The following is a 16475-nucleotide window of genomic DNA, read 5'->3' as shown; positions in this document are numbered from 1 at the left end:
TATATTTTGGTTGTGACTTGGATTGCAAAAAATGTTGTAGATCGATTTCGTTTTTGGTTTTGAATAATTTTTTTCTGAATCGTCTCTTTTTGATCCTAAAATAGCCATTTTTACAAACAGTTTTGAAAGTCAAATGGACTTAAAAAATTACTGCATTCATTTTTTATTTTCAGAAAGATTACCAAAATTATGTGATTTTGCACCCAATTATTTATTTTTTATTGAATTTTTGGCATTTTAAGAGAAAATATTTATTTTAAACCAAAATTTTCAAAAAATCTGCCGTTTACAAACTTTATTTTTGCCAATAAATCAACCTAATTTTAAATAATTCGATATGAAATAAATTTATTCAGCAATTTTTTGAAACATTTTATTGATTTTGTCTGTTACGAGGGTTGCAGGTATAAACTAGCTGCGACAGTTTCTTTTTTTTCTTGCAAGGACGTTTTGTAAAGAGAGCATCTTGAGGCTCTAATTAGTGCAATGAAATGTCGAGCAAAAAATTTATCAGATCGGATGCAGCGCGAATCAAGTTAAGCGTGTAAACAGCCTTGGGCCCTTTTCTTTGCACTGCTTTTGCTCTCTTCTTCAGTTTCTCTCGCGTCAGTGCAACATCAAACAGGGGCACGTTTCCTTCCTTCCGATTAATCAGCACCGTCGACTCTCCACCACAATTTCAAATGCAGACTTAATTGAAACGCAGAGTCTGTCTTGATTAATTTTGCAACCCTCTATACGTATGGATCGCCGAGGCGTTCGATTATATTGAAAGTGGGCGAGTTCGTCCTTGGAAGGAACACGATTTCTATTTTTCTCACAATCAGTAAAAAGAAAACAGAATTTAAAATTGAAGATATTGACACAGCACTGAATATTTTTCTAAATTAGAGTTGACAAAAAAAATAACGATTTTCTGATTTATTTGACTTTTTTATATTATTTCCTTAAGGCGTGTAATAAGCTGAAACTTTCTCTGGAGCTAAATTTGCTCTTTTTTTTTATAAATTATTAATTACTATAAAACGAAGCAAATGATACGCAACATAGCATCAAAAAAGATCTGATAATGAGAAGATTTTCATGCTTTTATAATTAAATGCTGAAAAAAAATCTATATTGATAACCACTGCAGAAATTTCGCCTCTTATGTCTTTCCTCCTATTGTGAGTTCACAATTTAATTTAAAGAGGTTTTAAATTAATTAAGGATAATAAAATCAACGGATATGCATTTCTTTAACAAATCAGATTCTTAAAATATCCGACCAAAACATCCAGAGATTAACATTTTAGCAAACCGGAATCAGACATTGCAACCGATTGTGAAGTAAATCAGTTCAAAAATTGCATGGAAATGGTCACTTTTAACTCTTGACCTTTGGTAAATAAATAACGTTAAATTTTTATCTCTACAGACATTTTAAATAATTTAACGGTGAAACTACAATTTTTTTTAGAAGTTTGAGTCGTTTTCCTCTCTGTCGACGCGGACACACATCGTTTGCATCAAAGAGTTTCATTTGTCAGTCGACTCATGTACGTGTTTGTTTGTGTTTAACAAACGAAGAGAGAGAGAGAGCGACTCCCAGGAGAGTCCATTTCAATACGAGCCGGACAAAGCTGGCCGGGGACGGACGACACTCATGATCGGGAATAATAAACATGTGTTGCGTAGGGCAAACAAGAAAACAGGTCGCGCGCGTCTCTTGTATGCGAATATGTGTCCATCCGCCCTTTCATTTGACACTCGACCGGCCACGTCCTATTTGGGACCAATTATCCGCGTCCACCACACTCTAATTTGCAAATTGCACAGAGACGGCGATATTCGCGTGTTGACCGATCTGCTCACGAATTTTCCGACTAACTCGCAGTTTTTCTAAAAGGAAAATTATCCAAAACACTATATTTTTTGGGGTAATTTAATTAACAAGAGATAATTTAAATTCATACGTGTAATATTAAATGAGCTCAAATTGATTTAAGTTTATCTTCCAAATTTTTAACTTCAAAATATTTAGAATTTTTTTGCAAGTTGTATGTCTAATTGATAATAATTTTAAATTATTTAATTAGAAACTAGAATTTTGTACTAAAATTTCATGGCGCTTAAATATTTTTTTCCATTCATCACAAAATGCAATTGAAAAAATTTAAAATGATTGGTTTAAAACCTACTTACTTTGGGAAGGTTTAGAACTTTTAGAAGAAACGTTGTGTCTCACCTGTCGCTGGTTTTCGTGCAGCGTCCGAAGTCTCGCCTCGATGCACTGCCTGGTCTCCATGAAGGCGGTCCTGCGGGCCTGTTCCCCAGGGAAGTGCGTCAGAGCCCCACAAACGATCGCACCCAGCAGCAGCAGGCCGTCGGTCAGCAGCTGAAAAGCAAAGGATCAACTTCTCAGCAAAGGCTCTAATCTTCTAAAAATTGAATCATGAATTCAGTCTTATTATTTCAGATGAAAAAAACTGAAATTTTCTGAATAGGTAAAACCAGCTCGACAAAACGCCCTGGAGCATTTTCGGATGTGGAAAATGAACAACAAAGCTTTCAAATCATGAATTCCGTTGGGAACAGAGTTTGCAGGAAACTCTTATACCTGGAAATAGGTATTTTTAGTAGCAGCATTTGCAGCAGAGGAAAATGTTTACATATTTTATGTCGGCACCAGTTGGAAAGTATAGTTAAATTATTAATCCATATCGAGCTCTACACTATATGAATTAAAAATAGTCTGATGTTAATTTTCTTGTTACTTGCATTAAAAAAGCCTAAATTATAGAGCTTCAATTTAATTAAAAAATTGTAATTTGTCTATTTTCGGGTCAAATGTTTTAGATTTTTCTTACTTTCCCTGGCCTCATTTGTAAAATATTATTAAACTGTTTAAAAACTGAGTTTAAACTCAGTTTTTAATATCATAATTAATTAATTAATTGTAAGTGAAGATCCGTTCTCGTCATCATTCCGTTTTTACTGCATTAAATGAAAATCAATGTAGCTTTTCCATCAGTTTTATCATTTTTGAGAGGAAATTTGCTTTATATTAAAAATAAAATGTAATAAGGTAGGCAACCTGCACATCAGCTCTGCCCTGCCAGGTTGCATCGACCTCATTACGTGCTGCATGTTTATTTAATACCCCTGCAATTCTGCAAAGTTCGCTAACCTGTGTGTACATTCAAGGAAGCGCGAATCCTCGGGGAAAATTCATTGATTGTCCGACCGACCATGTGACCCGAGAGAGAAAGATACGAACTAGCGTGATGGCCTGAAAGTGAATAAAATACGAGTGGGCGGTCGAGAGTTGAGTGGCACTTCTTGAACTTCCTACACGAGAGTATTTTCGTTCCAGTCACAGAAATTATAGATCGTTTTATTTGCCAACGGAAAAAAATTCAATCAATCAATCCCTTTTTATTGTTCTGCATTCAAATAAACAAACAAAAATGCAAAGAGGATTTAATCTGCTTGACCTACTAGTTGCAATATGCGCATGCAAATGCGATTAGAGCCACTTGTGATACGTTTTCCAATCAAAATGCAAATTGCAAACGCCTCTCTTATGCCTGGATTGCAAAAATTGTAATATATGAGCACATTTGAGATGTTTAGACGAATTTTCGTTGTGTCGAAGTTAATTTCGTAAAATCAAAATTTTGCACAATTTGTTATGGTTGACCTACAAAGAAAATATTTTTCACAAAATAATTTTAAATAAATTATGAAGCTTAAATTATTAAATTGTAATGTGTTGATTATATGATGTATGCTTTTTTTTGTTCCTACTAATTCAAACGAACAGAGAATAAAGGAATAAAATAAAACTGCACAAAAATTAAAGCAAAAGCTTGTTGGTAAATTTATAAAAAAAAAATCAATAGTCTGGAAGAGTGGTTCAAGATCAATTTTATGAAAATTTATATTACATAAATGAATGCAGGTTCATTGCATTCGTTGATAATTAGCATAAACAGATTTTTTCCAGAGAGATTCGAATAGAACGTTATGTCATCGAAAATGGCTTGCATATATTTGCATTTAGTCGTGGTTGAGTAGCATTAATTGATTTTGTCCCAAAGTTTTGGTTTAGTTCGTTTGATCCACAAATTTCACTTCTATTTTCAATGTTAAAATTTATATTTTTCGAAATTCTCGATTATTGTTCAAGTTGCAAACGGACTAATTTTTTAAGAAATAGACCTACCACATTGATTTTCAAAATTCACGACATATCATATTTTCTGGTCATTGAACTGCAACACATAGGTTAAGACAACAGACCATACTTATTTTCAAATTTAACGATCAATAATATTTTTGGGTCAGTGACATGCAACAAACTTAGACTATAGGTTTAGACAACAGACCTTACGAACCTTGTGATAAGGTTTGTTTCATTTAGTCGTGGATGAGTAGCTTTAATTGATTTTGTACTGACTGTTAAGTTTAATGGGTTTTTTCGAGAATTTTCAATGTTTAAATAAATTTTTTCGAAATCCTCGATTATCGCTAAGGTTGCCTTAATTCAATGTCGGCTACACCCTTTCTTTAGAGAAAACTTTAATTAATTTTCTTTAAATTATGAATTGCTTTTTTCCGCTGTTCGTGCACAATCTCAAAATGATGTAAAAATTCTAGTTGATGAACAAACATCATGCACAAATAATAAATTTGTTTGAAATTTAAATAATATTTATCTTTTATTCATTTTCAAAATGCATTCAAAGCGTCTTATAATTAGTTTACAATAATTTCCAAGCCTTTGAAATTTGTAATATAAAATACGGCATTTAGTTTAAAATGAATACACACTTGCAAACAACAAAAAGGGCTCCGGTTTGTATTCATAATTTCCTTGTTGTATTAGAAGCAGTATAAATAAATTGTTTAAATACATTTCCGAGCCTCTGCACTCTGGAGTTAATTAACGGACTGTTTGCATTGGATCGCGGTCACACCCGGATCTGCACGTATGACCACGTCCTGTGTTGCAGCAGAGTGCAGCTATTTCTGCAGTGACCTAGGTTTGAATGCGGGCAGCAGTTAATTAGTATCGGTTTTGCCGCACTATAAAAGCAGGTTGCGAAACAAAACGTGCGAAATCCGAGCTGCGACAGGCGTGTTTCGTTATTCTTTGAAATTCGGCACTACATCAAAAAGGCGGATCATCGGAAAGTTTCGCCTCTCGCAAATTGAAGCAATAATGAATTTTTTTCCCGCTGCTCCAATTTCACGGAAATGCTGCACAAAGCACGTCGCTTTTTTTTTCCTCTACGTGATGTAAATTTTGATGTTTTCCTCCCACCGTAAATGTTCGAGTGAATATGTTGAACAATAAAGCTATGGTAGAATGTTATTAAATTTAATTGCATAAGTGGTAGAAATTATTTAGTAATTCCATCCAAAACTCGCAGTTGTGATCAAATTGTCTTTTCCTCAAAACAATATTATTATATAAGGGGGGAAAACTTGGTGCCGAGGCTGACGTTGACAACGCGGAAGTTTCGTTGGTGGAGAAATCAAGCAATAAATTTGATGAGACAGATTCCTAGAGGAAGAAATTCTTCTCTTTCCACTAAAACAACACATACTCCGAATATAAACAGCGATTGCCTCTGTGATAAATCAATAAATATAATTTGCAACTAAGTCAGATTTTAAGCCAAAAATATTTTTGATTGATTTTTTTTTATTACATAAAGTTCGGAATTCTAAGATTCCCCAGGTCTTTTCTCACAAAGATAATTCGGTAAGAAACTCAGCAATTAATTTTTTTCCGCAACACAATCGTAGAGGATCAAATTTCAATTTTTGTCAGTATGGATTATCCCCCCCCCCCCTCTAAAGACAAAAATATGTTTCAAAGTTATTTGATATTTCATTTGCATTGACGTAAGCAGAAATACAGAAATTGCTTTCAGGAGGGGAAAATTTTCCAAATATCAATATTCTCATCCAGGAGCAATCCGGGTTATCATTAATCATTTATCTTTCACTCTCTTTTTTAAGAAGAAAGCTTATTTAAAATATTAAGTTTATATGAAATTTAAAAAAAATTGGACGGCAAATATTGAAATCTTGTGATTGAACAACCAGAACACTCAATCCTCGTTTTTTATGTGTCTAATTAAAATTCAACAAATTGTTTACATTCATGAAAACAATTTTCTTTGATAGATAATTCTTTCAATATATAGGGTATAAATTCTCTAACCGATAAAAATTTGGAATTCAAATTCGTTTCAAGAATTCAGATGGGGTCTTTTTGGCCTTAGAAGTTTTAGCAAAATTCTTGCTAGTTGTGGTGCCTTTTTGTCCAACAATTTCTTTTTTCTAAAATAAATGTTTTTCAACAATTTGTTTGTTAACAATGTGATGTAACAATTTGGACAAATTAACAACAATAATAATAATAATAATAATAATAATAATAATAATAATAAATTGAAAATGAAAGGTTATGCAACCCGTTTATGCGCAGTGTCGGGCAGGTTGCCTACCACTTATTTAAGCGGTTCGGCCTTGCTAATTGGAATTTGTTACGTGTATAAATATAGTTGGCTGCTAAACGCCAACTTTTCCTCCTCGTTAGAACATCAGAGTGAGACCGCGAGAGAGAGTTGCGTATAATCATCTTTGTATAAAAGTTTGCCCGAGGAAGAGGACGACTCATTTGCTGTAATTTTTTCTCCACGCCGCTCTGGGGAGAGACAATAATAATGCCTGAGAGAAAACTTTGCTTTTTGTCTTTTCTCAAGGAGCTCAAGTTTCGCACCACTTTTCTCTCAACACGGAGCGACGGAAATGCAAAAAAAGTAAGGAGAAAGTGTAAAAAAAGTGTCACAACAGAATGAAAGAACGGACGACGACTTTTTCCTCGTCTTTTTTTTTCAGCTGAGTGTAATGCGGAGGGCCATAAATACGCCTCCAAATTGAGCTGCAGCGAGGGGAGAGATAAGCGGCCTCCGTTGTTGTTGATGTTGATGGCCCTTCTCGCGCAGCCCCTTAACGTACGGCTGCTTTTTTACGTCGGGTGTTTATTCGTAGGTGCATCAGAGCTTGAATTTCGCCGCTCGTGTTTGGCCGTTTATTTATTTATAAACGGCAGCAGCGAAAACGCGTGGGCGCTCGTCGTTCTACAGGTAGGTGTATTTATTTAAGTGCACGTCAACGTTTCGCACGTGCAAAAAGCGGAAGGAAATTTCCCTGCTGCTTTGAATTCCAGCCAGAGCAAAAATAGCAAATATTATTTTTGAGGAGAAACTTTCAAATGAGATTATTCAGAGTTTATTTCCTTTACCTCAAATTTTAAAAGAAATTTTTTCTCATTTTAAAAATTACTGACTGACCTTTTGCACGGAGGTTTCCTCCAGGGTGAGGTCGACGGCGACGAGGTGCACGATTGTGAGGAGGATGGAGGCGATCACGGCCTCGAAAAGGTGGACGGGCAGCATGGCGAAGGTCAGGAAGACCAGGGAAATGATGGCCGAGACCGAGTTGTGCGGCGTCAGGGCCATCAACAGGGTCAGCCCGACGAAGGTGAGCATCACCACGTACGAGGCGGCCATCAGGTACAGCTCGTTCAGGGACGGTTTGGACAGCATGGCCAGCAGCGCCAGGTAGACCAACATGCAGGTGATAAGCACCGAGCAGGCCAACAACCGCGGGCCTAAAGTGGGAAAACGATTTTTTAAAATATTGAACACAATCGAATGTAGAAAAATTTAATTGCCCATTTGTCAAAATTATATAAATGCCATAAAAAATTCAATAAAATTGTCTTTTCCTGAGGGTAATATTATTTTACTAAAGAAAAAAACTGGATGCCAAGGCTGACGTTGACAACGAGAAGTTCCGTTGGGGGCGAAATCAAGTGATAAATTGAATGTGACTGATTTCGAGAGAAGGAAATACAGGAAAATACTTCTCTTTTCTGATGAAACAACAGATGTGACAAATAAAAACAAAATAATCATGTACGATTACGACCACTTACAAAATAACTTATTATAAAAAAATAAGTGGTTTTTTCTATTATTATAAATAAATAAAAATATTAGCTTAGGAATTATTTATTCCTCATAAACCTTTTATATTAAAAAATCTTTGGTAAGAAATTTAATTGTAGCAATTAATTTTTCTTGAGGAAAATAGAAAATATTCATTAAATGATAAAATGAGCATTTTTTTCTAAATTTGCGGGTGAAAATTTCAATATTCAAAATGTAGACAGTGCTAAATTGACCAAATAAAGTTATGTTATTTCTGAAAATTACTTCAATAGAAATGTCTTTTTCCAAAACATTTACATTTTTTGGTCAGATTGATTCCTCAGACCTTTCTAAAGAGATTTGGCACGCATTACAATCGAGTTCAAGTCAATTTAAAATTGGTAGAGAGGGAAATCTACCAGACCAATCAAATTACTAAAATTATAAAAATATGAGTTTTCTTGGAGATACCTTAACTTTTTGGTCACAAATCAATCGTGACCTCATTCGAATGCAATGTGTGGATTGCTTGCAAGTTTAACAACCGTAATCGGTGAAAAACATTAAAACGGCTGATTTTAAAAATTTCTAATTTTTTTTTAATAATATTGTTTATTATCTGTTTAATAAAGTATAAATACTTTGAGTTGACTTATATTTTTAAAAACATTCTCGGAAAGTTCAGATTTTCCAATTTCTCATTTTGAATATAACTCAAATCAATTAAAAAATCCACTTATTTATTTACCTGAATTAAGAAGCACGATGAGGAGAAGGACGGACGATAGAGCGACCAGGAGGACGAGAAGGTGAATTAAATGGCTCTGGTTCATTCTGAGGAAATATCGCTGATAAAGCATTTCCACCTAGAAAAAAATAAATAATTGTTTTTTTTTTTTTTATTAAATATATTTCTTCTTCTGTTAAGTCGTACACATGTTGTGTTCAATAAAATTTTCTAATCTAAAAATAATATTTTTTTAAAACAAACAGCAAATAGAGAATCAAAATCAAAAGTAAAAATAAATTATAAGAAGAATACAAATTATATATCTTTTTGCAGTTAAAAAGGCTATGGAGGGGGATGTGGATTTGCTGTAGAGATTTAAATAAACGCACTCTTCTGCCACACAAAAATGTGGGTGGAAAATTCCAGCTAGCGGCTTTTCATTCTGCCGCCAACGCAAGCACTTACGAGACCACTCACCTCTGGATTTTCAAATCCGCGCGAATTCCACGCCTTGCCCAACAAGTATTTGCATCTCTCCCAGAACGAGGCGTGACCGAAGCCGAGATCGTCAAATCCGTTCAAGGCCAGCGTGTTCTCGTCCTCATCTTTTGGCTTCAACAAAAATTGTAACAATGCAACCCTCAAAATTACATAACATGTAATTTATATTATTAAGAAAAGTATCATTAAGGAGCCAAGTTGCGTAAAAAAATTAAATAATGAAATCTGGTCGTTTCAATATCAACAAAAGCCAAAATGTAGGTGTCTTAATATTATTTTAGTTTTGTTTCATTAAAAATACAAAAGAAAGAAATGCTAAATTATCGCGAAATTCAAGTAATTTAGATCAGAAAACGAGAAAATGGATCAAATGGAAAAAATAAACGACTCAAATTATAGTTTCATATTATCATAATTCAGAATATTTTTGGATAGCAAAAGCAAAAATATATATTTATCAAGAAGAAAAAAGTAAAAAAAATTAATGAAATCAGTTTTAGAAATAAGGTGCAAAATAGAAAATTTCAATCGTGGAAATTTTGCTACCACCAAACATAACAGTATAATGAAGGACCATTTTGAATTAATTAATTAATCAAAAGTGATGAGCGCAGTCGAATACGAAACATCCCTATTACTTATTAAGTGGCCCAGCCGGAGCTGAAGTGGCCTTCGAGGGCTAAACACGTATTGTTTGTCTACACTATGCAAATAAATTGATGTTATTTTAGCAACGCGATCGATGCGTCCATAAAGGAATAGAAATGTGCCTATTCCGACATTTATAGAACTGATGATATTCGGCACATAAACGTCGATAAACTAGCATGAATAAAATTGTAACTAAAACAAAAAAACCATTAAAAAGTTATATTGAAATGGTAAAAAATGAAACTTGAAAGTTAAAAAAAAAAAAACGTCGAAAAACAACTTCTTTGACAATTCTGTTTTCCTTAAAAATATTTTAGTCAAAAAAATATTATAATTTTATTTTTTTAAATTGAATATTTTTACCTTGAGTGTGGAAGCGATGAGTCCAGAGGAGGCGTTGAAGTGTTCGATGACCTCCCAGTTGGACTTCTTGGGGCGCTGCAGGTTGGTGCTGCTGGCCGAGGAGTGCGGCGCGATGGACACCATGCTGCCGGTGCTGTTGGCCGACTCGACGGCCGTCGAGGTGCTCACGCGGAACGGGTGCCGCAGACTGCGGGACCGCCGCGTCTTCACCACCGTGTTGCTGCCCGCCGCCATCTGGGCCGTCTGCAAAATGCACGAGTCCAATCAATCGATGAATTTCGGCGATCATTTCATGTATTTTAAAATAGAGCATCAATGTTAATTTATATGTGTATTTTTTATTCTGATTTGATTGATTATGAAGAAGGTTTCATCAAAAATAATAATAATAATTTTAAATAAGCAGAAATATATTAACTCAGAAGTTGTCTTTTAAGCACTTTTTAATTAAAGTCTTTTCCAACCAAAAAATTAATTTTATTCAATGCAAACAAAAATTAAAAAACTAAAACTTTGGGGGAAAAAATAATAATTATTTTACCATATTTCAAATTTCAGATGCCAAGTTATTTAAAATGATTCCATCTTCCTTTCTCTTAAAACCTTAATAATATTTAAATCTTGGGGAACATTAATTAAATATATTGCTTAATAATTATCATTAAATAAGAGATATAAATTTCAAATTTTTTTTAACAAGAAGATCGAGGCAAAAAGTGCACAAATTTCAAAAAAATCTTAAAATTAAATAGCGATTTTATTTCAATTAAAAAAATATTATATCTGGATTTACTAAATTGAAATGGAAATTAATAAAAATAATTGGAAACAAGAATTCTTGTAATGACACGTTTCCTTCTATATTTAGCAGTCGAATCATTATGCAAATTATTAATCACGTGGCAGTGCGTCTCTCCCTGCTTCTACAAGAATCCTAATTGGATAATGAAACGAATTGGAACATGCGCCCGACGTCGGATTCTTCAATTACATCGCCCCATCAAACTTAATGCATAATTGCCGAGAGGCTAAACGAAAGTAAAAAAGGGGTCACGAAGTTTGCAGCCTCCCGAGCAAATGATCACGTACGTATTTAAAAAGCGAGCGGAATAACCTCTGATGTCATTTTTCATTTCTAAGAGGACTTTGTCACCAGAGGAGATAAGCAATTTCCGTTTCTCTACAAAAAGCTCGAGGGTCGCAGTTTTTTCTCCAAAATTTATTTAAAAAAAAACCCAGCCTTCTGTTGATAAAAAATTTTTCATGGATTTCAGTTTGTCCTAAAACGTTTGCTCAAAACAAAAGTTGTTTGTTCTTAAGACAGATGAGACGAATTTTTAAAATAACAACCATTTTGTAAGGAGTCATAAATTATGAAAAATATTAATATCTCATGCTCATTTTTTACACATTCTTTTAATATTTCGCCGAATTAAAAAATTGTATTTTTGCAAAATCATTCTAGAAAATTTAATTTAAACTTAATTTCAGTTTTAAACCAAAAACTTTCAAACAGAAGAAAATATTACAAAAAGTTTGAAAGTAATAAATCTAATTTTTACATAAATCAAAGTATATTTCAAATTTGATCAAATTTACTCCATCTAATAAAAAGAATATTGAGCTGAAACCTTCACGTTCTTTTTTTTTAATGTATGGCAACTTTGTAGAAATAAAATTCCTTAAAAACCCATTTTAATACATACCATTTAAAAATTGTTTTACATTTAAGGGTACATATATATTTGTAAAACTTTCACGGGTAATTAAAATTAGGTGAAATAATGAGCTCCCCTAAAAAAACCGAGTTTACATAACACCATGATGTCTTCTCTTTTAACAAACCGCAAGTTGTCCTCGGATTTTCCCCTTTGACCCTGCGATGCCACTTTTGTAAGCTCTGTTTTCATCTTTTAATAGACGATTTTCCGTCTCGCTTTGATGTAGACCCCGTGTTTTTCCGCATGACGAATCTCGGCAGCTGCCGCCCGACGAGTTTCCAACCGACAGCAAAACTTTGCCAAATTCCCTCCTGTTGCTGCCGACAAAGTGCAAAACAAACATTTTCGCCACTGCGTGTGTTCTTCTCCTCGCAACTTGAGAGGGCGCAGTTTGCGGACGGATAATATACGTCTTCGCTCAAAATCGAATTAGTTTTTCATTCTCGGCAAAAATGGCACCCGCACTCCTTCTTCTTCCTCGCTCTAGCAGACGAAAAACTTGCTTTTGTCAGTTTGGGGTCCCACATTAAGCCCAAAAACTGAATAGTTGGAAATAAGTTATATCTAAAAAGATGAGTAAACAACATAGAACTTGAGTAAAATATAATAATTAGTGAAGTGTTTTTGTGTAGTAAAATATTTTTTCCAAGAGTCAATAAATATTTTTTTTATCCGTCCAAAAAAAGTAACTTTCATTTTATACATAATAAGAATGTTTCTGAGAAAGTGAATTTTGCTACGTCAATATTACTATTTCTTTAAAAACAGTAATTAAATTTTTAGGTTATTTATCTAGAAAAAAAAACACTTGGTGGTTAATTAGAAAACCTAGAAAACTGATTTTATACTAATCTCCTTAACAATATTTTGATATAATCATTCAAAAATTTGTTAGAAAATGTCATTTATAAATAATTTTTTATTCTAAAGACAAAGTATTGATTTCTTCTTTTTATCAATTAAAATTTTATTTGATGACATTCTATTTTTGGGCAAATAGTGGTGACCTCTATCAATTTTGGTGTCGTTTGTTTTCCCGGAAAAAGTGGCAAGACAAATAGTGTCGGAGAGACTGCTTTTAAATAAACTTTGCAGACTATTTGAGTACAGAAAGATTCGTACTCGGCCCCTCAGGGAAAAGTATGTATGATTCTTTGTTAGCTCTTCTTCTCGTCTCGTCATTTGCACTCTTGCTCGGATAGGTTGGTGCGCCAAATGTAAATTGAGAACAAATAAAGGGACGTGCCGAAAGAAAAATAAGAGAAAGTTGGCGGTGAAAATTATGTCTGGCTGAAAGTAATTTATTTCTGCATCTTAGAGAGCGAATCGATTCTACACAAGAAAATTAGAAAAAAAATGAACGAGAGGGAGTCGCGGAGCTGGAATGAAATTTAGCGAGATTGGTTTCTTCATGGGACATCAATACACTGTGATTGAATTGAAAATTGGAAATAAAATGTGAAAAAATAACGAAAAAGAAATATAAATCTATGCCTTTCCCAAATTCCATCAATCAATGGCGGTAATTTCATTAAATTTTCATAAATTTTAAGTCAGGATTAACAGGTTTACTTAACAGCGCTTCTTATTTTGTGTAATAATAATTCGCAATCTATAAGGTTAAATCTGGTTGAAGTAACGAAAAAATTTCACGTTCAATATTTAACTAATCGTAAACTTTGGGTGGAGTCGACGCATCTATCTGATTTTTTTTCAATCTCAAAACCATCGGCTGGGAAATTCATTTTTTAAATACAAATCTCAAGTGACATTTTACGACAAATCGCTTTAGACGTAATTAAAAAATCATGCTGTTTAGAACGACAAGGTGTTCTAGTCGTTTTTCTCTGGCATGATGGCCCACATACGTTTCAGGCGCATTGTCGTAAATTGATACGTGAATTTTATATTTGAAAATGAATTTTCAAAATTCCCGATTAGTTCTCATCTTGCAATTGGACTAAATGTTTTAAAAATAGACCACCTACATAAATTTTCAAAATGAGCGACTATCGAACATTGTGGTGAAGCCGAAACATTCACTTTCTGGCAAGAAAATTTAGACCTTTGGCTAACTGAGGAATAATCGGTTAAATCGGTAATTTTGAAAATTCATTTTTTATACAAATCTCAAGTGACATTTTACGACAAATCGCTTTAGACGTAATTAAAAAATCATGCTGTTAATAACGACAAGGTGTTCTAGTCGTTTTTCTCTGGCATGATTGTACACTTACGTTTAGGGGCTTTGTCGTAACTTGATACGTGACTTTTATATTTGAAAATGAATTTTCAAAATTCCCGATTAGTTCTCATCTTGCAATTGGACTAAATGTTTTAAAAATAGACCACCTACATAAATTTTCAAAATGAGCGACTATCGAACATTGTGGTGAAGCCGAAACATACACTTTCTGGCAAGAAAATTTAGACCTTTGGCTAACTGAGGAATAATCGGTTAAATCGGTAATTTTGAAAATTCATTTTTTATACAAATCTCAAGTGACATTTTACGACAAATCGCTTTAGACGTAATTAAAAAATCATGCTGTTTAGAACGACAAGGTGTTCTAGTCGTTTTTCTCTGCCATGATTGTACACTTACGTTTAGGGCCTTTGTCGTAACTTGATACGTGACTTTTATAATTGAACATGAATTTTCAAAATTCCCGATTAGTTCTCATCTTGCAATTGGACTAAATTTTTTAAAAATAGACCACCTACATAAATTTTCAAAATGAGCGACTATTTTGATTTCCTATTGTTTGCACGAGCATTACTTGATGAAAAACTACATTTGAGTAAAAAATCAACGTTTTATGACATGTATCTGGGACTTATTAGTCCGTTGAAGACATCAATTTGCAAAATGTAATTCTTCAAAATAATTTTGCAACTGGAGCTCCATTTCAGGACAACTTCAGATGATTAATTTTTACATATATTTCCTCTCAAATATTAATTGCGAGCTGTAGATCATTGTTTATGTTCATATAAGCACCTCAATCATCGATTAACAATATTAAAGCGAAGATCCCTCACAAAGAAATCTTCACGGGCAGGGCCAATGGGCCGAAATATTTCGAAAAAACAGGATTATCGCTGTGGAGTCCAAGCATCTTTCTGCTTATTTTCTGAATATTTCAAAATCATCCGCTTGGAATGGAATTTGAGTGTCGTTTATTTGAAAACTTTGATTTTTTCTAGAGATACGTGGTTAAATTTGGCAGAATGTTAGTCCTACCAGTCCTTAAAAAAAAAACAAGGATCAAATTTCACATTTAAAATATGCGACTATCGCAAAAGCATGCTATTGCAAAAATAAAGGTCTTTAGGATTAATTTTTACGAATAATAATTGCTTTTAAATTTACTTTATAATCTATTGATAATTGAATATGTTCATATTAACTCTTCAATAATTGATTTACAATATTGAAGCGATGAGCACTCCAAAAGTACTCTTTTCGGGCCGGGCCAATCGGCAGAATTCTTTTGCCAATATGTAATTATGTTAATTTATTTGACCATTTTTAACTATTTGGTAATGAAGGTTTAAATCTAGGGCAAGAGAAATGATCCACAATTGGAATTTTTATTTCTTACCATTAAAGAATTTTATAAGAGATATACTTTTCAATGTTGAAATCATATTAATTTTTCATTCCTCCGCTTATACATATATTTAACCAAATTAGGAATTGTTGTAACTGAGAATCATCCAAGCGACTTACTTAGTCACTCTGAAGTGGAAATGAGTATTTCTTCGCTAGTTCCAATTATCTGATGCTAATTAAGCATGCAAAAGCTATTTCAGGCGAAGTTGTTGCAAAACTACTTATAACAAAGTCGTCTCTTTCCTCAGATGAAGAGACACTGTTGGAAGAACTTGAGGAAATATGATTTAATATAGAACTCGCGTCTGCCTTTTACTTCAGGGATGAAAGAGTTATATGTTTGCGCTTTTCTTCTATAAAATTATAAAAGAAACATTCCTACTCTCCCTTTATAGATTGACACAAATTGGTTTAAAAAGCCATTTATATTTCAACGTACATGCAGAGCGATTGAGATCATTTAGATTGTTATTTTTTAAAGGGGATTTATGAAACCACCACTATTATAAAGAGGACAATAAGAGTTTTCACAATGAGGGCGATCCAAAAGCCTAACCTGGCCCAGGCTAACTTGACTTGGCCCCGAGCTAACTTAGCCCCCCAGCAAAATTGAATGGCGGGTTAAATAAGACCGGGCCAGGTTAATTTAGACCGGGCCAAGTTAGCCTTTTGGATCGCCCTCAATATTTCTAGAAAATTATGGGATTTCTCAATTAAGCTTGATTAGAGATAATCTGTCTCCAGAATTAAATTTATTAGTGGTTTCCTCAAATTTCTTCTCAAAATGCAGATGAATCTTTGAATTGAGTCAGGGGTTGAATAATGCATTATTTAAAATTAGAGATCACAATAAAAAAATTCGATTAGTGTACAAACAATGAGAATTCACAAAAAACTAT

The 16475-nt window shown here is 33.5% G+C and overlaps 1 protein-coding gene across 4 annotated transcripts in view; it reads right to left on the bottom strand.

Annotated features, from left to right (window-relative positions):
• LOC132204761 (adenylate cyclase type 5) overlaps positions 1-16475 on the bottom strand; it is a 102994-nt gene that overhangs the window by 33419 nt on the left and 53100 nt on the right. For all 4 annotated transcript variants that reach the window (XM_059633508.1, XM_059633506.1, XM_059633512.1 and 1 more), the window contains exons 3-7: positions 10240-10482; positions 9202-9336; positions 8743-8860; positions 7353-7672; positions 2228-2377 (exon numbers count right to left, since the gene is read on the bottom strand). In XM_059633508.1, the coding sequence (XP_059489491.1) occupies positions 2228-2377; positions 7353-7672; positions 8743-8860; positions 9202-9336; positions 10240-10482 (966 nt within the window). The remainder of the gene's footprint in view (positions 1-2227; positions 2378-7352; positions 7673-8742; positions 8861-9201; positions 9337-10239; positions 10483-16475) is intronic.

Source organism: Neocloeon triangulifer, unplaced genomic scaffold (genome assembly GCF_031216515.1).
Source record: "Neocloeon triangulifer isolate White Clay Creek 2 clone unplaced genomic scaffold, ASM3121651v1 ptg000022l, whole genome shotgun sequence".
In the NCBI taxonomy this organism is placed as follows: domain Eukaryota; kingdom Metazoa; phylum Arthropoda; class Insecta; order Ephemeroptera; family Baetidae; genus Neocloeon; species Neocloeon triangulifer.
Note: the sequence above shows the minus strand (reverse complement) of the source record. Positions and strands in the feature narration are given on the sequence as shown.